The 21,626-nt window shown below is 46.6% G+C and overlaps 1 protein-coding gene across 1 annotated transcript; it reads left to right on the top strand.

The window, feature by feature from the left end:
• The first annotated feature begins 380 nt into the window (after positions 1–380).
• GNL2 (G protein nucleolar 2) lies at positions 381–19,800 on the top strand. Its single transcript, XM_039511903.1, has 16 exons — positions 381–677; positions 1,636–1,720; positions 2,711–2,805; positions 4,469–4,608; positions 6,506–6,690; positions 7,389–7,455; positions 9,486–9,644; positions 10,171–10,284; positions 12,160–12,288; positions 12,666–12,770; positions 13,344–13,502; positions 13,688–13,795; positions 15,306–15,736; positions 17,786–17,865; positions 18,584–18,681; positions 19,610–19,800. The coding sequence occupies exons 1-16, from the start codon at positions 614–616 to the stop codon at positions 19,757–19,759; spliced, it is 2,169 nt and encodes a 722-aa protein (XP_039367837.1). The 5' UTR covers positions 381–613; the 3' UTR covers positions 19,760–19,800.
• The last annotated feature ends 1,826 nt before the right edge of the window (positions 19,801–21,626 follow it).

The raw sequence follows: 21,626 nt of genomic DNA, 5'->3' as shown, positions 1-21,626 counted from the left end.
CGCCAGCGCCAGCCGCTGCGCTCCCCTCCTAGAGCGTCTTCAGCAAAGCCGCACACGGGGACACAGGGCCGTTGTGTAGACCTGCCCCGGGACGGTCATGATGTCATGGCCCAGTGTGACTCTGGCCTATGGTGATGTCACGACCCCGTGTCACCATGGCCTAGTGATGTCATGGCTAGTGTGAGCAGGGCAGGTGGTGATGTCATGACCCCGTGTTCCATCGCCCTGGTGATGTCATGGCTAGTGTGAGCAGGGCAGGTGGTGATGTCACGACCCCGTGTCACCATGGCCCTGGTGATGTCATGGCCCAGTGTGACTCTGGCCTATGGTGATGTCACGACCCCGTGTCACCATGACCTGGTGATGTCACGATGTGTCAGATCCAACCCGGGGCCCAGCTACGGACGCCGCAGGGTTCGGGGGCGGGCGGGGTTGCCAAGGTAACCGTCACGGCGGAAATACGTCACGTTCGCCGCCGGAAATGCTCTTGTAGCTGCTTCCGGGTTCGGCACAGCGCGTGGGGCCGCCCGCGAGAGACCCGAGACCCCGCGCTGTCCCCGCCGCCGCCGCCTCCTCCTCCTCGGGCCGCGACCCGCAGAGCCCCGGCCTCACGATGGTGAAGCCCCGCTACAAGGGCCGGAGCAGCATCAACCCGTCCCGCGCCAGCACCAACCCCGGTACCGACCCCCGCGCCGCGCCCCCCCCACTTCCCCGTCTGCACCCCCCGGGCCAGACCCTCCGCCCCCCCGCGCTGCGCCCCCCCGCCACCTTCCCCGCCTGCACCCCCCCTGTAACCCTCCCCCCCTCCTCCCCCCCCGCTGCGCCGCGCCCCACTTCCCCGTCTGCACCCCGCGCCAGACCCTCCGCTCCCCGCGCCGCGCCCCGCCACCTTCCCGCCTGCCCCCGTGCTACGCCGCGCGCCCCCCCACCTTCCCCGTCTGCACCACCCTGGACCCCCGGCCCTCCGCGACACCCCCGCCTGCACCCCCTGTAACCTCCCCGACCCTCCGCTCCCCGCGCTGCGCCGCCCCCACTTCCCCGTCTGCACCCCCGCGCGACCCCCGGGCCAGACCCCTGCCCCGCGCGCTGCGCCGTGCCCCCGCCACCTTCCCCGTCTGCACACCCTGCAACCCCGGACCTGACCTTCCGCCCCACCGCGCTGCGCCGCCCCCGCCACCTTCCCTGTCTGCCCCCGTGCTACGCCGCGCGCCCCACCTTCCCGTCTGCACCACCCTGGACCTCGCCCCCCACGACACCCCCACTTTCCCCATCTGCACCCCTGCAACCCCGACCCTCCACCCCGGGCCGCGCCGGGACCCTCCGCTCCCACCTTCCTGGTCTGCACCCCTTGCGAACCCTCCGGCCGGGCCACGACCCCCGCCACCTTCCCGGTCTGCACCCCTCTGCGAACCCCCTGGGGCCCCGACTCTGTCTCCTGGGGCGCGGCAGCCCCCTGCGACCCTCTCCCCTGGGCCCCGACCTCTGCCCCCATGCTGCGCCGTGACCCTCCCCACCACCTTCCCTCCCACCTTCCCTACCCCCGCGACACCCTTCTCTCCCTTCACCCACCCGCTGTGCCTCAACCCTCCCCCACCACCTTCTCCCCTCCCTCATAACTCTGCCTTGTTTCCCTAGATCGGGTGCTGGGCGCCGGGGGGCACAATGTGCGGGACCGGGCGACCATCCGGCGGCTGAACATGTACCGGCAGAAGGAGCGCAGGTGAGGCTGGCAGCTGTCGAGGCCTGAGCACGGGCTGGAGTGGCCCCTCCACAGTGGGCTGCCTCTTGGCTCCTGGCGGCCAGCTGAGCACCTCCCCTGGCTTGTAGCTGTGGGTCACCCAGGGCAGTGGGAATCCCAGCAGCCCCATTCTGCGCATGCACTTGGGTCCAGAATATAAGCTTCCCCAGTGGCTGCCTTGGGTCAACTTTTGGGTGCAGACCTGGGCCGTGAAGGGCCACCGCTCTCCTGCACCAGTGGAGCAGGTGTAAGTCTCTTCCAGGTCTTCTAGGTGGTTCCCAAACCACCTGCCTACGCTCAGTGTTATGGGGGTTGGCAGCACTTGTATAGCTTGCCATGCCAAGCAGGACTCGTTGATGATTCCTATTCTTGTCCCCAGCCTTGGTGACCCAGATGTCTCCTAATCTGATTATGAGCCAATGGGCAGTTATTGTTTCCAGTTGTTCACCTATTGTGATAGTGGGAGGAAAGGTTCACTGAAGGAGCAAATGTCTGTGTGCGCTCGTTCCATTGGCACTGGCACATACTGCCAAACGTAACGGCTCCATCCAAATATGCCTTGTGCAGTAAAACTGACTGCCTAAAGCCTGAGGTCATATCCCTTCTTCAGTAAACTGAGTCGGTTTAGGCCTGGTCAGTACTCGGATGGCAGACTGAGATCCTGGTCACACAGGGCCCTGTGGTATGTTTGCAAGAATAACCCTGGCATCTTGGCCAAATTCCAGTGTGGGCGAGGATATGCTGGTTGATCTAAATCCTCCTGTTGTCTCAGCTATACAAGTTATCCTGCCCTTCCAAACAGTACTGTTGCTGGTAAAAGTGCCCTTGTGTATACAGTGATTGTTTGCTTAGGACCTTTCTTTCAGACAAGCCACATGGTTTTTGTATTGTCTTGGAAAGAGTGAACTGTGGCCCTTGCTGTGTGTCTCTGCTGCTCATGTACTTACACAAGCTCTCATTTTTCTCTCTTAGAAACAATCGTGGTAAAGTGATTAGGCCTCTGCAGTACCAGTCCACAGTGGCACCAGGCACAGTGGCAAGAGTGGAACCAAATATTAAATGGTTTGGTGAGTGTTTTCTACCTCGTGACTCAGTGAGGTTAAAATAACGGTCACTCAGATGTTCTAAGGGGATGATGTGCATAGTATGTCCCTGTTCCCTGGAAACAAGATCCACTGGCCAAACGTTTCTAATGTGATTATTGATGGGCGGGGGCGGCAACTTGAGATGCCTTAAAGTTGCCTAGTTTTCAGAGGGTGGGTTCCCAGCTTTTTCTGAAAACCTGGCCCCTTGAAGGTGTATAAACTTGGGACTCCAAAATCACTGATTGCTTTTCCACGTCTTGGCCACTGTTATGGTGTAAAGAGAAACTAGCTTTTCCCATTGATCAGGGAAGCACATTCCTTACTGCTGAAAGAACAGAGGCGCTCGCTTCTCATAGGGAAAGCCTTGACTGATGTCCATTGCCGCATTTGCCTGCCAAGGTTAAGAACCTGAGTTGTCTATACTGATGGAATGGGATGCAGGAAAGTTCACGTCATGCCACTATCTTGGTTTTGGTCCCTTTAATGTTTTATGACTTCTAATGTATATTTATGGAAAAGCTACAGTAAAAGCCAGTAGTAAGTATTTATATACTTAGGGCAGGATTTTTAAAGGTATTTAGGTGCCTGAAGATGCAGATAGCTGCCTGGTGGGATTTCAGAGGTACCTAAATTCCTTTCTAAATCTGTGCCTTGGTCCTTGCACTAAACTGTCATGCCAAGAGCAACCTCAGTGGCACTGGATTTGTTCTGATGTCCCATTTTCCCATAGGTTCTCTCCTCTTGTGTGTGTGGCCACTGTGCATACACTGTAAGAGTGCAGCATTCCATCTGCCTATTGGGATTCCCTGCTGTCGTGAGGCAACATAATGCGAATGATGCCATTAGAGCCCTGGGAATCCTTGTGTGGTCCTGGCTCCATATATTGCTGAAGGACACACACACTTAATTGGAATATAGAATATAAAAATATATTTGAAACTCATGAATACCATCTCCTTTACATTTTAGACTCTGATCAGGGAGGTCCCCTGAAGCAGGGAGTTTTCAGTTGAGTCTTATTGTTTAAGAAGATTGCCCAAATAGACACTGTTACAATTGGCATGATGCAAAATTTGCCCCTTTTTCTCTTCTCCGCACATTACTTTAGAGCCTCCCTAATACTAGTACAGAAACACAACTGCACAGCAGCACCCTTTTAAGCAGGAGAGCTTCAACAGCTCTAAATCAATGGTTGAAACCAATCTGTAATGGCGGGCTTGTGACCAGGGCAGGATTGTAAGGGTTGTAGGAACTGCTAGACTGGATCAGACTTGAGGTCCATTTAGCCAAGTGTCCTGTCTCCAATAGTGGCCAGCACCAGATGCTGCAGAGGAAGATGTATGCTGTAGGCATATGAATGATAATCCGTCTCTTTGTACCATTCATTTGCATTTGCCCAATAAACAACTGGGTGTGTTGTTGCTAGGAGATGCTTTTTTAAAGGTCTCTCTAAGTGGTGGGAAGGAAAGAATGGAGTGGGCAAGTCAAGGGTTAAATTTGACTGTGCCTCTATCCAGTGAAACATCTGTTTTTCTCCCTGGTATTTTCAGCTCCAGACAGAGCTCTAGCGCATCACTTGGGTTGTGTGTGCCCTATGCCCAGTGTGGGGACGTGTGAAGGTGCAATGTTTATTTTTCAATACCAGGAAATACCCGTGTGATCAAGCAGTCGTCTCTGCAGAAATTCCAAGAGGAAATGGAGACTGTTATGAAGGATCCGTACAAAGTGGTCATGAAGCAAAGCAAGCTGCCAATGTCCCTTCTCCATGATCGAATTAGACCTCATGTGAGTATCGCTCATTTCCTCACGCGAAAGGCCCGTTAGGAACTAAGGCTCCTGCCCAGAACTATCCTAGGGTTATTTTCTGGAGGTCGTGTTGTATCTGTTCAGTTTGGTGAAGAGCTGTAGGGTGTCCTCTAGGGGCAGACTCAGTTCCCTCATTCGATGTCACGGTCTCTTCTCTGGCACTCCTTTGTTCTTCACCTGTAAATAGGGTCCTTGGATGGGAACAAGTCCTTAGCCACCTACTTTAGGATAATCTGTGTCTTAATTGATCTTGGTCTCTAAAGGCTTGGATTTTATTGAGGTTGTACAGAGTTAATTGTTAAACTTGCCATGGACCTGTAAGTAACGCATCCTGAGTGGGCACTCCCACCTGTGCATTGTGGCTCCGAAATCTTATTCCTTTCTGTTTGTCAGAGCTGTCTGTGCTGTGACATTTCTACTATTCATGAAACAGTGAACTAGCCTGATATTTGGTAGGACACATTTCCCATGCCTTGCAGAGTAGTTGCTAGCAACATTCCTATTAGTAGAAGACTTTTAACCAGACACACAAATCAAACGAGTTCAAAGAACTTTCCTCTTAGTACAAAATAGAAATTAAGGCATAGTTATTGCCTCATGTTCAATCAGCTATAGAGAGTAAATCAGTACCCTGTATTGTTTTTCAGTACCCCTAAAATGATCGTGTTTAAATGTAGCTTTGGAATCCTGCTTATGAGCAGGCAAAGGTGGTTGTAACATTTGACTTCTTGGTCTGGTGAGCGTATGGTTCAGTGTTCTGAGTGAGAAGGCCTGACTCTGGGTTTTCATCAGGCTGCTTGTTTGCCCTTGAATATCCTCTGTGGTTCGTAGTTGATGTACTGTGAACTCAGACTGGAGCTAGCAGTATTTTGAGTGGGTTACTGCACTGGAATATTTCCCAGGGATTGGGAAGATGTATACAATTAATATGAATGAAATAAAGCAAGTGTATTAGCTGTGTGTAACCAATAAGGTGGTCTGTATTATCCATTGGGACTTAATCTCTTTTGGCAGGAAATTTGCCTTAAAGCAGTTTGTGTTAAAGTGCCAGGGTAGGATGGCTGTGGCAGTTTGTTCCCATGCAGTCTCTGGTTCCAGTGCTTGTGATGGCACAAGTGACAGCCTGACAATGAGTTCTCGAGGATGCTGGTCTCACACTGCTTGCCTCCTGTTGCATGATAGATCCTAACTCAAATTAGTGTGTTTATCCTGAGTCAAAAATTCCTGTGCATATAACCTTCTTTCAGGCACATCAAGTTTTAGTTAGGGTCAAGTTTCTCTTATCATATCTAAGCTGCTATTTTGGAGTTTTGCTAGATGTTTTCATATGAAGACTTTCCATGTGCATCTAATAAAATTTTTACCTGAATTCAGTGAAATGTTATCTGAAACTAAAATGCACATTAAAAAATAAGTGATTCTTTTTATTCATGAAGTAGATTCATTTCCAAGAAAATGTTGGCATTTGTAGCTGGTCTAAAATAAAAACTATGAATTTGAGCATGATTATTCTTGACAAAATCTGTGAATTTGGCGAGATTTGTGCACTTGTTAGAAAAACAAAGGACCGATCAAAGATAACAGTTTATTTTTCATCATTGTAGTCTCAATTATATTTGACTGAGTTTATAAATAAAAGAAATGAAACACAGTTCGTTGGCAAGTGTAACATAATTTGTTTGCTTTCCTTTTTATTAAACAACTATTCTTGTATTTCTCAAAGGGAGTTAAAAACTTAGGACATCCAGATAGTGCATACAGCACTTCTTGTGACAGTTCTTTGGACCTGAACTCAGCCTTTGTATGTTGTATGTTTTGAGCCATGGCAAAGTTAAAGTATGTTTTTATTACTTTTTACCAACCTATCTTCCCTCAGAATTCCAAAGTCCACATTCTTGACACAGAAACTTTTGAAACGACCTTTGGCCCCAAATCGCAAAGGAAAAGACCAAATCTTTCTGCGAGTGATGTGCAGTCTCTTCTGGAGAACGCTGAGGCCTCCGCAGGGACCTATGACCAGGGCAAGGACCGAGACCTGGTGATGGAAGATACTGGAGTGAGGTAAAAAGCTGGGCGGAGTTAGTTACGGTCAGTGTTTAAACTCCCTAAGAGCAACGCGTGTTTTAGTTTCACCCTTGAAAATGTCCACTGTGCTACTCGTATTGTAAGGGGGCTTAGAGAAAATAAGAAGCTATGGGGAGCTAGACTATTTAACTTGGATTTTTTCTCTTGCCGTCTGTGTGCCTGCATAGTTAACCTAGTGGCTACTTCCATATGCATGAGGGAGGGATAGCTCAGTGGTTTGAGCATTGGCCTGCTAAACCCAGGGGTGTGAGTTCAATCCTTGAGGGGGCCACTTAAGGATCTGGGGCAAAAATCAGTACTTGGTCCTGCTAGTGAAGGCAGGGGGCTGGACTCAATGACTTTTCAAGGTCCCTTCCAGTTCTAAGAGATAGGATATCTCCATTAATTTATCTTCAAGTGTAATTCATGATGCATGACATCTCTGAATATCTACCAAGAGTGTCTTGAGAGTAACAGGAGCCCAGTAGGTGCACAAATACAGGCACATGAAAAGGTATATCTGTTTGGAACCGCTTTATTGGTATTCCTTCTGCATATTCCTAGGCTGATCAGGACTGTGTAAAACCCAAGTATTTGTCACTTTGGCCTCATCTCCTGTGTGTGCAGATGGTATCAGAGAATGCATCTTCCAGGTCTTTTAGGTGCTGACATGTGTTTGATAATCCACTTCTTAGGGATGAAGCACGAGAGGAGATCTACAAGAAGGGACAGTCCAAAAGAATCTGGGGCGAGCTTTACAAAGTAAGTGTAATCATGCAGAGGTTGAGACAGGTTCATACATTTGAATTCCCACAACTTGCTCATGGGAGGTGATTTTAAATTGGTGATCACTCAGCCAAATGCAACAGCGCACAAGCCTGCACAAACTAGTAACTCCATAGAACAGTGATTGGGATGGCTCTGTGAAGACCCTTTGTTGATGAAGCTGGACTGTAAAAACCAAGTGTGGGCGTAGTGGCATTCCCTCCTTCTTCTTAGCATATAGACATGCCTCGGGTGGCACGTGACTAGAATTTATCACCAAACTTGGTCCGCAGGTTGGATCATTAACTTCCCCAGCCTGGGCACTGATGGGGAGCGTGACATGAACGTTGATCCACATCCCCCAGCATTCCCATGGTTAAAGCTCACTGCAACCATAAAATAAGTGATGATGGTTTCCCTTATAAGGAAGGGTGGCAGGTATGTTGCTTGCCTGCCTGCTCTCTCGTCAGCCTGTTAAAGAGTCTAATTTGAAACTTGACCTCTCTTAACCACGAGGTCTGGTTACACCATGCAACGGCAACTAGAACATGGGAGAAGAAAGGTGTAAAAGGATAGAGATTCCCACAGTCTTCACTCAGACTGACCTTAAACCCCTACCTTAAGGGGATGGAGATCTCATAAGCATACAACCTAGTGGGTGACTGTCAGGGGTAAGGCACAAACCTTCCCTGGGTCTTCATCTGAATGGTTTATCTATAGTGATATCAAGGTTGTTTAGGCTAAAACATCAGATTCCGGTATTTTGGCAGAGTTTCTTCTGGAAGGCTCTGACCTTCAGCTCCCTCTGAGTTGCATCGACTGCTAGAGGAATGGCAATGAGCCACGGTTAGAGCGGTAACAGGACCAGATGTGCATCCTCTTAGTTACTGCTAGACTAACGTGACTAAGACGTTGCTTGTCTGCTTCTTGCTCCGAGTTTCTGAATGCAGTTTATAACCTGTATAGCCACCTCTTCACTTAGAGACCTTGTAAAAGTGCTGAGAACGATAAGGCAACCTGAACAGATTTCAATTAAATGGGTGCCAAAAATGCAAGAAATAGATATGAAATAAATTCACTTGGCCCTGAATCAAGCCGTATAATGACTGCTCCCTGTTGCAGGTGGTTAGCTGACTGACTGCACATTTCCCCCTTGTTTCTTGCATGTTCATACTGATTCAGGAAACATTGTTTGCATCATGATCACCTATAAAATGGTGGTTGTGATTTTGGAATTTGCCTGCTGGAAGTGTGTTTGTACTCCATTCAAGGTTTTACTAGTGCCTCCCTACAGTTACTCACACCGTTTTGTCAACTGTCTGTAATGGGCCACTCTCTTACCACTTCAAAAGTTATTTTTCCTCCCTTGGTATCTTGCTGTTAATTGATTTATCTCGTTAGACTGACCTCACACTTGGTAAAGCAACCCCCATCCTTTCATATATTTATACCTGATCCTGTATTTTTTGCTTCATGCATCTGATGAAGTGGGTTCTAGCCCATAAAAGCTTATGCCCAAATAAATTTGTTAGTCTCTAAGGTGCCATAAGGACTCCTCATTGTTTTTGCTATGAAACGGTTGCTCTTCAACTTGATTGATTGCTGGAAACAGTGCCAGTAAAGGAACATGATCAGGTGGCCTAGGCTCCACATTTAGGTGTAGAGTTTTACAAAATCAAAGTGACTCTTTACTGGTTTATGCAGAGTCATTTTAATTCTGTCTATTAAGGTGATTAATTAGAGCCTTTCCCTGGAGTGTTTGCACCCAAACTGTCACAGCATCATCCTTGCACACAGGAAGCCAGTGACAGTCTATATACACGAGGAACTTCACTGTCTGCCACGGCCTCGGTGGGAAAAGTAAACACCTTGGATGTTAGTCTGTTTGACTAACCAAAGGGACAGTGCGAGTTGCACATGGAGCGGGGGAAAATAGAAGTGTTTTTAGCTTGCCCATTTGCCCTTAAAAGTGCTGCATTAGCTTTCAGCCTGAGGGTCCAAACTCCTCTCTCTCCATGGATTTTCAGGTGATTGATTCGTCTGATGTTATTGTGCAAGTTCTTGATGCTAGAGATCCCGTCGGGACTCGTTCCCCACATGTCGAATCTTACCTCAAAAAGGAGAAACCGTGGAAACATCTCATTTTCGTCCTGAACAAATGTGACCTTGTCCCTACTTGGGCCACCGTAAGTACTGTCCTTCCTGCAGTGCCTTGGGTTTTTGTAGCCTATGCTCTGGTGCTAGTATCAGTCCTCATGCTACAGGGTACAACGTAACTGGTCAGTGGGAGCTCCACTAGGATTTCCTACCATCAGAGTAGCAGTTACTCTGCAAATGCACCCAAGTTTTGCTTAGCTGATCAACAGTCACCAGCCACAAACTCTCTACTTCCTCTGGCTGGTTGTAACAGTTCAGTTTTTTTCTCGCGAGTATGCTAAGTGCTAGTCCTCTTAAGAGCTAGCCTGTTTTATATTGTTCAGCTAATTGGGTTTAGCTAGCAATGAAACGTTTTTGGAGTATTGTCTTGCATGTATAAAATGGAAGACAAAGCATTTACTGTAGGGTTTGAGAAACAATTCAAAGATCTTTGAATTTTCAGTTTCCTTAGATAGTTGTTTGAAACCCAGTCCTGTGATCAGGCTGAGTCACTGCACTTGTTTTTCTGGATCCGTAGCATGAGCCTCCTCGCTCAGCAGTGTGCTTTCTCTCTAGAAACGCTGGGTTGCAGTCCTCTCCCAGGATTATCCGACACTTGCTTTCCACGCCAGTCTCACAAATCCCTTTGGCAAAGGAGCCTTCATACAGCTGTTACGGCAGTTCGGAAAGGTACATAACAGGTTTTTAGCTTTTTGTTTTTTTTTCTTAGTTGCTGGGCTTCAAGGTGGAAAATGTCTTTCTGCAGCAGCCTAGACACTGGGCTGTGCGTATCAGTGGCTGACTTCACCTGCGAAGAGCCCTTCTTTGGGGACATGTTCCCTGTTTGTTGCGAGTTATTGAGAAATGTGCAACACAACCCAGGCAGGCTCAAAACCCAGTCTGAGCAGCATTGTCTGACCCAGATACATACTGGCCAGGGAGTGTTGTCTCTAGGCACCCAGGAAACTCCCATTAACACGACTTAGGAACACGTGAGCATGTAGAGGGGAAGAATGTACTTGTGCAGCTCATTTATGCCCTGCAAACTGGTACTATCCCATGAAGATGATGCCTCTTTGAAGTATTCATCTTCTTGAGAGAGACAAGTCAACAGAATAGTTTCCTTTGTAGGGGACTGATTTCCTCTCGAGTCCCACATCTGTGTCTTTATCTTGTCGACAGATTCCGATTTATGTTTCTCAACCCCAAATGCTTTTTAACTTAAGACATCGATGAGTAATTTCATAGCAGCTGAAAACACAAGTGACTCATTTCTGGCTCTTCAAACAAAGGTTATGGAATATTTCCTTCAGCTCTTGAAATCAGCTCTTTGAAGGCCTGTTAGCTGTGATAAATTTCGCTTATTAGACCAGGGGTCTCAAACACGCGATGTGGCCCGCCAAGCTCCCCTCACCCAACCCTGTCCCCGAGCACGCCGCGTGCCCGCTCCTCCACCTACCTCCCAGCACGTCCCGCCACCAGACAGCTCTTTGGCAGTGCTTAGGACTTTCCGGGGGGAGGAGTGGGGACGTGGCGTGCTCAGAGGAGGCAGCGGGGAAGAGGCGGGGCCAGGGCAGGGATTTGGTTAAGGAGTTGGAATAGGGGCAGGGAGGGGGCAGAGTTGGGGCGCGGACTATGGGGAAGGAGTTGGAATGGGGGAAGGGAAGGGGTGAGATGAGGCAGGGCAGGGGCGGAGCCTCATGGAAGGGGTGGAATGGGGGCTTTGCAGGCACAAATCAACACAGCTTCCCATCACAACACACACTTGCCCACCCTCACTCATGCTTACCATAAACTTGAGTGGCTAAGTGGCAAGTCCTTTGCTAGTAAGCGTATATTGGGCTACTGTGACAAAGCAATAAAAGTCAGTAGAAAAATCCCTGTAAGGTGCTATACAATTTAAGGGTGTAGAAAGAGTATATATTATATGAGAAACAGTATGTGACCCTGTAATTAAAAGATTACGTGATAACATGTAGTCTCAAAGGGGCAGAGAAAAAGTTGTGTGTGCAACCCTGATTTTGACACGTGTTTCTTAACTGTGCAGTCTTAACATTCCCTTAGTGTCGTTCTCTCTATGGAATGTGGTACAATTTGCAAGCAACGCTGAGATTGGTTTGGTCTCAGGATATCAAACCTAATATCAATGCTCTGGTTGATGCAAAACGCTGCCAGCTAAGTGGCCAAAAATGAAATGTCAAAATTAGCACTGACTTTCCGCATTACAGTTTTAAAAAAGTAATACGTTGACTTTTAATAGCATACTGTATTACTCTTCATTTTTTTCATTTTTGTCTATACTTTTGTATCGTTGTATGAAAGGGTGTCAGTGATGCAGCCCTTGGGCCAATGTACTAGTCCTCATGTGGCCCTTGTGGTGATTTGAGTTTGAGATCCCTGTATTAGGGAGACCCTGTTCCTTGTGATCAGGTTTGCGTTGGGACTGTATTTGCACTCCATTTCTCTAAGAGGAGAGGAATTGCTGAGAATTCACATTTTGGAATTTTAATAGCAACCGTGCCTTTCTCTACAAGGCATTCATAAACGTGTGTAATTTCTTAACAGTTGCACACAGACAAGAAACAGATCAGCGTGGGCTTCATTGGCTATCCAAACGTTGGCAAGAGCTCAGTGATTAATACGTTACGATCCAAGAAGGTCTGCAACGTGGCTCCCATTGCCGGTGAAACCAAGGTAGGTAGGCCATGAAAGAACCTTGGCCTTTGGACAAGTAAGAGTTCCTAGATACAGAATATAAACGTAATCCCTGGGGCAAACCATGGACTTGAATTTATGCAAAAATACATAGACATAGTGTCACCACCTGGTCCAGTCCTGCTGTCTGGATGGACACCAGTCTTGTGATGGGATCTAGCCTCTGAATCCCACATAGTGCTCAGCTTCCTGGCGCTGGACAGTGGCTGGTCACTGTCCTTAGCTCTGGGTCTCTCAGTCCCTCAGGTTCATAACTTGCAGTGCCCGTTTTAAGGGTAGCTTCATACCTTTAAAATGCAGAATCCAAGGCTGCTTGTAAAGAAGGGTAAAGCAGGAGGACTGTTGGTCTCTTGCAGGTCTGGCAGTACATCACCTTGATGCGGCGGATCTTCCTCATTGACTGCCCAGGTGTAGTTTATCCATCGGAGGATACAGAAACTGACATTGTGCTGAAGGGAGTGGTGAGTATCTGCGGAGAATGCTGGAAAGGCCCGTTTTTCTACTGTTGATGCAGTTGGTTTGAAGAGATTCTAATACTGACTTCCTCACCCCAGGGACAACTTGTGATCTGTACGTATGACAAACTTCAGAATGGGGATGAGGCTGAGGGCAGTAATCGTGCTGTTTGGTCCGACCATAGGACGGGGTAGAGTTCCAGGAGCCGAAGCAGTGTGCACACACATGATATCTTAGTTAACGTTCAGAGTAAAGGGAAGTTTTACACATTTAAAGTGAACCAGGGTGTCTTGGGGCGGGTGAGGAGGGTGATGTTTGACCCTTCATTAGAATCTCTGCATTGCTTGGGACTCTGTAGAATTTCTGCAGTATTAGAGCATAACAAAGTGCTGCCTTTCCCTTTAAAATCAAGCTAGAAGAGTTTCCGTTGTGGTTGGGAGGAGGACGTTAGAGAGGAATTGTTGAGGCTGAAATCAGTTTGCAGCTGTGCTTGCCCAGAGCATCTGAGCCTTTGACTTTTGTCTGACCCAGAGTGATGCTCACAGGGGCTGGGCGCTCTGTTTCCCCCTTGTTTTTAGGTTCAAGTTGAAAAAATAAAGAGCCCTGAGGACCATATCAGTGCAGTGCTCGAAAGAGCGAAGCCAGAGTACATCAGCAAGACGTACAAAATTGATACCTGGAAAAATGCAGAGGATTTCCTTGAGAAGCTAGCCTTCCGGACTGGAAAACTGTTGAAGGTGAGCCAGATTAAAACACTGTCTGCATTTTCACAGCTCTGTGTAACCTTGGGTGAGTGGGGAGTGTTTGAGTAAAGTCCCACATTATACATGGGGAATTCAACTCTCCAAGCTCTTTGAGGTGAGGTGACAGGAGTACATTTGCCCTTGTGAGTTCAGACACAGATCATTACTGTCTATTCCAGGGTGGAGAACCTGACATGCAGACTGTGAGCAAAATGGTCCTCAACGACTGGCAGAGGGGCCGTATACCATTCTTCGTTAAACCACCGAATGCAGAGCCAGGCCCTCAGGTGAGAACATTTACTTCCATTCCTGCAGACGTGGTAACCTATTTCCCTTCTGCACACCATTTCTTAGCAGCTTCACTAGCATAGCTGAGGATGGCTTTCCCTCAGTGTTTCAGGTAATGCTCATTTGAATTCATTAAACAGAGAGAACACACAGCAGGAATGTAGCAATGTCCTGACTGGTTGTTTAAGCTGGTTTGTATTGGTTAACGTGCAGACATTTCAGCAACTTTCACAGTATTAACTGGTGTTAAATTTGGGTGGCAAATAAGTTCTCTTTTTCAAAGAGATGATTGGAAAGTTGTGCATAGGATTAGTTTATTTTGCAGTAAGTGTAACGATTCAGGATAGTGGCCCCTCTCTTCAGTCCACCAAGAGCATCCACCCTTAGGCCCTGGCCATCACCTCTCTTAGCTGGAGACCTGCATCTCTCCCTTCTGACCAGGGTATTTCCAGGCTGTACCGTTCCCTACCTACGCAGTCAATTCCCCACGCCTAAGCAGGCCTGCTCTGCTTTTCTTCTCAGAGGCTATAAACAGCATAATTGCCCACCGTTAAGTTACCACACCGCTCTTTCTAAGCAAGCACATTTGTTCTTAAGATAAAAGAGAAAACACAAACTACAGAGAAAACACACACAAAACGATAAAAGAACCTACATGCTTACCAGAGATCACGCCAACTCCAGCAAGGCAGGTGATCGGTCTTTCAAAGCCCACATGGGGTTTTCTGGGGTCACACGTTTGTAACAGGTGTTAGCTTAGAACAAGCATCCCCATGGGTTTGTGAGACACACCTCTATACAGTTTAAGACTTAGAGCTGTGAATAAGTAATTCACAGACAATGGGCTCCTTTTTGGGGCAAAGCTCCAAATGGCTGATTTCTTGCCTAACCAAAGGGGTTACGTGTGCATACGCCTCCCCTTAAAGGTTTCCTGGGAAACCCACTTAACTTTGAAAGTTCACTTTGTTTCAAATGGTGCTTTGAAGCTCTTCTCTGACGTGTAGCACATGAATTACTTATTCGGTAGTTCCTGAATTGCAGTGACTCTTGGATTGTTTCCAGCTTTTGCCACTCAGTAGCAACTCTGGATATTTTTACCACTAATTGTTTTTTAAGGGATTGCATTATGGCCAGTCCCAGTTGATAGCTCTGTGACCCTTGATGGAGTTTCTGGAATTATGTGCACTCTTTCAGGATTACTTGTTTTTTGAGAAATGTAAGTGAATGTGAATTGCTGTGATACATAAGGGATAGAGGATCCATTCTGTAGGATGCAGTAACTGAAGGCAAATTATTTGAAGATATTAATTGTTTCTGAGGCAATTTACCATCCCAACTTATTCCTACCATACCTGAGACTATGGCTGTACAAAGGTCACACGGCTGATTTGGTACAGATCGTTGGTGGTCAAAGTGCCTTGAATGTAATGGGGTAATGGCTGTTTAAGATCTTGCCTGTAGGTGAAATGCCTGGGGTGCAAGTCTCACCTTTCCTTCTCTTGTTTATAGCCCTCATCTTCTTTAGAAGTAGCTGCAATGCCAAGCCAAGCTGACAGTGATGAGCAGAGCTCAGAGGCTGTAGCTTTGAACACGGAGTTGGTAGAGGAAGGGGAGAACAAAGCAAACGCAGAAATGAAGCAACTCATGTCTCACGTCCGGCAGAACTTTGGGAAGATTAATGTGGCAACTCATTTCTTGGAAGAAGACCTGGTTCCTGTAGATATGTCAGATATTGACAAGATGGACAGTGATCCTTCTGGAGGGGAGGAGGAGGAGGAGGAGGAAGCACAGCAGCAAAACTTAGCTGAGGCTGACTTCAACTCCCATGGAGAAGCTGCCAGGGAGGGCTCCAAGGCAGTTATTAAGATTTTGGAGGAAAAGATTGCAAAATACAAAAAATTCCTGGACAAAGCCAAAGCCAAGAGATTCTCAGCAATAAGGTATTTGATTCTGTTCAGTTTTGAGAGTAAAGAATTGCACAGGAGAAAAGATCGGGCTGAATTCAGTCTATTATTGGGTTCACTGAGTCGCATTTCATTCAGCTGCTTTCCTGTATGTTAGGATTTCTATTCTGGGCCAATATATCCACCTTAATTGAATAATCTTCTCTCAAAACCAAACATTTACTTAGCTGAACTTTGAATGAGGCCTGTTTATCATCTTAAAAACATCTAATGCGCTGACATTTATGGGAAAACAGCTCCTTTAGCTGTCATGAATGAGTTAGTATTCTGTTTTTGCCAGCCTGGGCTGATGTCTTCTTTCAAAGCATTTACTTTGCTCCATGCTCACTTCTTCTGCTCTTGGGAGGGAAATGAGCCAGTGGAAAAGCCATAGTTTGCCTCATTTTGGTGTCCTTAGTCAAAGGCCCTTAGAATCACTGAACTCTAGCAGGTAGCTACGCTAGAACCAGTTACGCTGAGATCATGCTTGATCTTTGATGTAGTGAGGCCAGCGGTTGTGGACATGCCTGCATCCCTGAGACCTGTCTGGCGGATACTGCTGGCCCAGTTTGGGCATAACTGGGTTTGCATGGGTAGTTGGAGATCTCCCACCAACTTTGTGTGCAGATAAAGGGGATGGGGACCAGGCAGGGTTGGCAGTTTTCCAGAAAAACTGGTTTAAGACAGAGCTCAGCTAAATACTGGTTTCAGCTCAGTTAAAACCGTGAAACTGGTTTTAAAAAAAAATAGAATTATTATTTAAAATATACTCATGAAAATTACTTGAAAAATATTTAGCAATTTGATAATAGTTTTGCAATGCATATAATATTTAAAACTGAAATAAATTGTGACATTTTCCTTGAGGAAAATACTGACCCAAACGGCACAGACATTCTGATGTTTAGTATTACATAACATCTATTAGTATTACACCCACTTCAGTTTTACTCTTTATTTGTAAACCCTAAATAAATCTCTGAATCTGCTGCCTTATGTAACCACCATTTCAGTGTGTAACTAAAACTAAGTGTAATGCAGTGTGCAGTAACAAAACAGATTTTAAACCAGAAAATGCCTTGAATTGGGATTAACTAGTATTTCCTGGGGCAGTAGAAACCACCTCTGGTCCATACCATGCCCTCCCTGGTATTATGGATGACTTTTTTCACTCTCCTTGCACTGCACAAGGTGACCGGCCATGGAGACAAGATTATTTGAGCATCTATTTCATGAACGTGGCTGAAGCTTATGGCTTTGCTGGTGTTTCGGCTACTAGGATCTATGGGGAAGTTAACAGAGTTCCTGAAGCTGCTGCTAATCTTCATGGTATCATAGAAACGTAGGACTGGAAGGGACCTCAGTAGGTCATCTAGTCCAGTCCCCTGCACTGAGGCAGGATTAAGGCTTATCTAGACCATCCTTGACAGGTGTTTGTCTAACCTGTTAAAAACCTGACAGGGATTCCACAACCTCCCTAGGTAATTTGTTCTTGTGCTTAACTACCTAACAGTAAGGTTTTCCTAAAGTCTAACTTAAATTTCCCTTGCTATTTAAGCCTGTTATTTGTTGTCCTGTCCTCAGTGGTTAAGGAGAACAATTTATCACCCTCCTCTTTATAACAACATTTTACTACTTGAAAACTGCTATGTCCCCCTTAGTCTTCTCCAGACTGAACAAACCTGATATTTTCAGTATTTCCTCGTAGATCATGTTTTCTAGACCTTTAATCATTTTTGCTGCTCTCTCATGCTACTGTCTTCGATTTTCATGCATGCAGAGGAGTTTGGGTAAGATAGACCATCTGGCAATAATGGACTTTCTAGGTCTTAGCCAGAGGAGAACTCCCAGCAAAGCCATATGACCTTATACAAGTTTTGGGTATCTTGCAGACTTATTTGAATTGTTAATTGGTTTTAGAAGTGGCTTTTTGCTGAGCACCGTGGGCACTGTTTATATGCAGGACAGGCCTATAGAAAAGGTGGTATCATGGTGCTATTTCGGGCACAATCCCATGAGAATGTCTCTCTGCTTTATCTGTTGTAGAATCCCCAGAGGGCTCAGTGAAAAGGTATTCACAACATCTGAGCAGAAGTCTGAAGAAACCAAAGAACCAGAGGCCAGAGGTAACATGAAAAGGTCTAAGTATGCCCCAGGTCTTAGCGCAGAAACCCTGAGAAATGGAGGCATTTACTGCTAGTCTCTGGGGCCAGTTTCTTCTTTCCCTAAAACTATTTAAAACTTGCTGATGAGCTAATCTGACTTGAGAGCTCCCTGCAGAGCTGCAGGTTGTTCTTGTTTCCGAGCTCTCACCTGATTGTGAAGTGTTCTGTGCCCTCTGGCTGTGCCAGTGAGGGCCAAGTGGTGGTGTAAGAGTCCTGGTGTGGATGGGGGTGATGGAAAGCTCACATGGCACACCCTGTACTTGGCAATAGTCCTGGCTCAGTAGTTTCCCTTCCCAGGGGAACGTGGTGAGGCTTGATCTGATGGCTTCCAAGATCCTGTTTCCCTTGCAGGCACTACTGAGAGGGCTCGATTTGGGAGTCAAGGTTTGAAATCAGCAGATGGGGATTTGACTCTGACACAATGTGTGTGCAGTGGAGTTGTCCCATTAGATAGAATCTTCCACAGCGCTTCGAAAATCTGCCCTTAATAGCAGCTTTTATATCAAATGTCAAATAGTTCTCTGACAGAACAGGCACATATATTACAAATGTGGCTGGTGCAACTCTAGCATTGTTCCATGTGCTGAAACGCAGGATTGGCATGGAGCCAGCTGCCTCGACCTATGCTAACAGATCAGTGCTGGAAGGTGTCTCTGACTGTTTAAAATACTGCTCTTAGGGTGCACCAAAAAGGGAAAGAAAAGGAAAGCACAAGAGGACGAGGAGGAGGATGCCCTTCAGGGTGAAAAGCCTTGCAAGAAGCTTACATCCAAAGAAGTAAGTGTTACCGCCTATAATCCCAGCTGCAGAGGGCAGGGAGTGGAAGCTTTGGCTCCTTTCAGATACCTCAGCTTCTTGCATGTCAAAGCTTTGGGGATGGTCTTGGGAGATGGTGGGTGATGCACAGTGCCTCTGCTTGGCACTGGCAGAACGGTCAATCTACATGGCCTTCCCTCTGGCCAACAGTAACAGTCGTGATGTGCTCACAGGTGACCAGGCCTCCTGGGTGTGGATGAGGAGTCTGCATACATCTGTGAGAGGGAGGGAGTTGAAAGGGAGAATTCCCCTGTGGATGTTCAGTGTGTTTCACACACAAAGCAGACAGATGACAGAACGGGGGTTGGTGCGCTGGGAGTGGGGGGCAGAATTAGGCCTCGAGGAAGCAAGAGTCAATGGATGCTCCATTGTGTGGTCAGCCCCCACCTTCACAACTAAAACGTCTAGTGCTGTTGATTCCTGGGTGCTGCAGTAAAGTCTGAAAGGATCATCCTGGTGTAATACATGAATCAGCCCCGTGAATGCAATTCTGGGCCTCAAACACAGTCACTTCAATATGACATGACTGATGTAGCAAATCTCCCTTCAGGGCCTTGCCATGAGAGGCAACCTGCTTCAGTTGATAGGGCATGAAACTGGGAGCCAGGTGATCTGGTGCAGGCTCTGCCACAAGCTTACACAAGCCCATTAGCTCTCCAAGCCTCTGTTCCCCTGCTGTGTAATGGGGGTATCATTTACCCATCTCTGTCATGCACTTTGAGATCTGTACGAGAAAAATCTAAATGCGAAAGCTTATTCGTGCCATTTAAAGCTCATGGTGAAGAATTTATTTCTGATCATTTAATTTCAAAGAATGTAATAAAAGCCAAACAAAATAAGCTCTGCCGAATGTGTTGGTTTTACTATGTGTGACTGCATCTCTTTGCAGAGGAGAAGAGCTGAGAGGCAGCAGCACACCAAGAAAGTTGGGGTCCGATACTACGAAACTCACAATGTGAAAAATAAGAACAGGAACAAGAAAAAATGTGACTCAGAGGGACAGAGATCAAAACACAAGAAATTTAAACCTAAGCAATAACTGGGGCTTTTATTAAATTTAACATAAACCAGTGCCTTTCACTAGCAGAGTTTTTTTCATGTACAACTTGCATTTCTATATTCAAAGCCAGTCATGTGTCTTGATACAGTGATAGATGAACATAAATACGTCCATACTGGGTCAGACCAAGGGCCCATCTAGCCCAGTATCCTGTCTGTCAACAGTGGCCAATGTCAAGTGCCCCAGAAGGAATTAACAGAGCAGGTGATCATCAAGTGATCCATCCCCTGTTGCTCATTCCCAGTTTCTGACAAACAGAGGCCAGGGACACGATCCCTGCCCAGCCTGGCTAATAGCCATTGATGGACCTGTCCTCCATGAATTTATCTAGTTCTTTTTTGAAACCTGTTATGTTCTTGGCCTTCACACCATCCTCTGGCAAAGAGCTCCTCAGCCTGACTGTGTGTTGTGTGAAGAAATACTTCCCTTTGTTTGTTTGAAATCTACTGCCTATTAATTTCATTTGGTGATCTCTAGTTCTTGTGTTATGAGAGAGTAAACAACACTTCCTTCCTTACTTTCTTCTTACCAATCATGATTGTATAGACTTCTATCTATCATATCCCCCCTTAGTCATCTCTTTTCCATGCTGAAAAGTCCCAGTTTTATTAATCTCTCCTCATACAGAAGCTGTTCCATACCCATAATGATTTTTGTTGCCCTTTTCTGAACCTTTTCCAATTCCAATAGACATTTTTTGAGATGGGGTGACCACATCTCCATGCACTATTCAAGATGTGGTTGTACCATGGATTTACATAGCGGTGATATACGGAGAAATACCTATTTCATAAAACTGTCAGGGACCCTGAAAGGTCATTGAGTCCAGCCCCCTGCCTTCACTAGCAGGACCAAGTACTGATTTTGCCGCAGATCCCTAAGTGTCCCCCTCAAGGATTGAGCTCTCAACCCTGGGTATAGCAGGCCAATGCTCAAACCACTGAGCTTCCCCCCACTATGTCATCACATTTGCTTTATGGTCTCTGTGTGCATAAAAAGCATTCAAATGAGTACATGGTATTCCCACAACAGCTCTGTGTAAAAGTGCCCCGGCTAACATTAGTCCATGCTGTGATCTAGCACCAAATTAAAACCTAGAAACATAATTACAAAATTGCTTTGGAGAAGGGGTGAATTAAGAGCTGCAGTTTGCTGTATATGCAGGAGTCTCTAAACATCATAGTGTTGGAATAGCGGAAGTGATTGCTTGAATTCATGCCATAGGTTAAGCTTTCTACCTCATTTGAGTTTAGCCGTGTATTCAAGATAAATAGTGCCTCTAACTTCATTAACTGCCACTTACTCTGCTAGCCCAATCTCTGTATCATGAAACCACCATACAATTAGGCACTTCAGCACAACTGCTTGCTTAGAGACCTGGGGAACGGGAAAGGAAGGGCTATGGCAGATGAAGAGATGCTGGACATGTCTGAGGCAGGGGTGCATTCACAGGGCTTCCAGCCTACTAGCTGTTTTTAATCAGAATTTTATTAAGGGCCATGTTTGTTGTGGGATTTGAAGTAGGAGCAGCACATATGTTCTAGTGCCTGTGTCAGAATAAGGTCCAGAGTAACAAATTATTGTGCCTCTGGAAATGGCAGGAATGGGAATCTTTATTAGAAATCAAAGGCATGGCATAAAGTTAAGGCGTGAACCTGGAAACTCTCCCCTTAGTCATGTCTAAGGGGAGATGTGCGAGGTTATCTTGCTGGGAGTTCTAATCACTGCTAAAACCAAACACTTGTCCACTTCATGGGACATTCCACCATTCACAGTTCTTGAGCATCCGAATGACACATGCCTTGGAAGTGTTCTTGTGTCTTTGGAGCTAGAGAATCACTGGGCC

Source organism: Mauremys reevesii, linkage group 23 (genome assembly GCF_016161935.1).
Source record: "Mauremys reevesii isolate NIE-2019 linkage group 23, ASM1616193v1, whole genome shotgun sequence".
NCBI classification, from domain to species: Eukaryota; Metazoa; Chordata; order Testudines; family Geoemydidae; genus Mauremys; species Mauremys reevesii.
The sequence above is the reverse complement of the archived record's forward strand: the minus strand, read 5'-3'. Positions and strand labels throughout refer to the sequence as shown.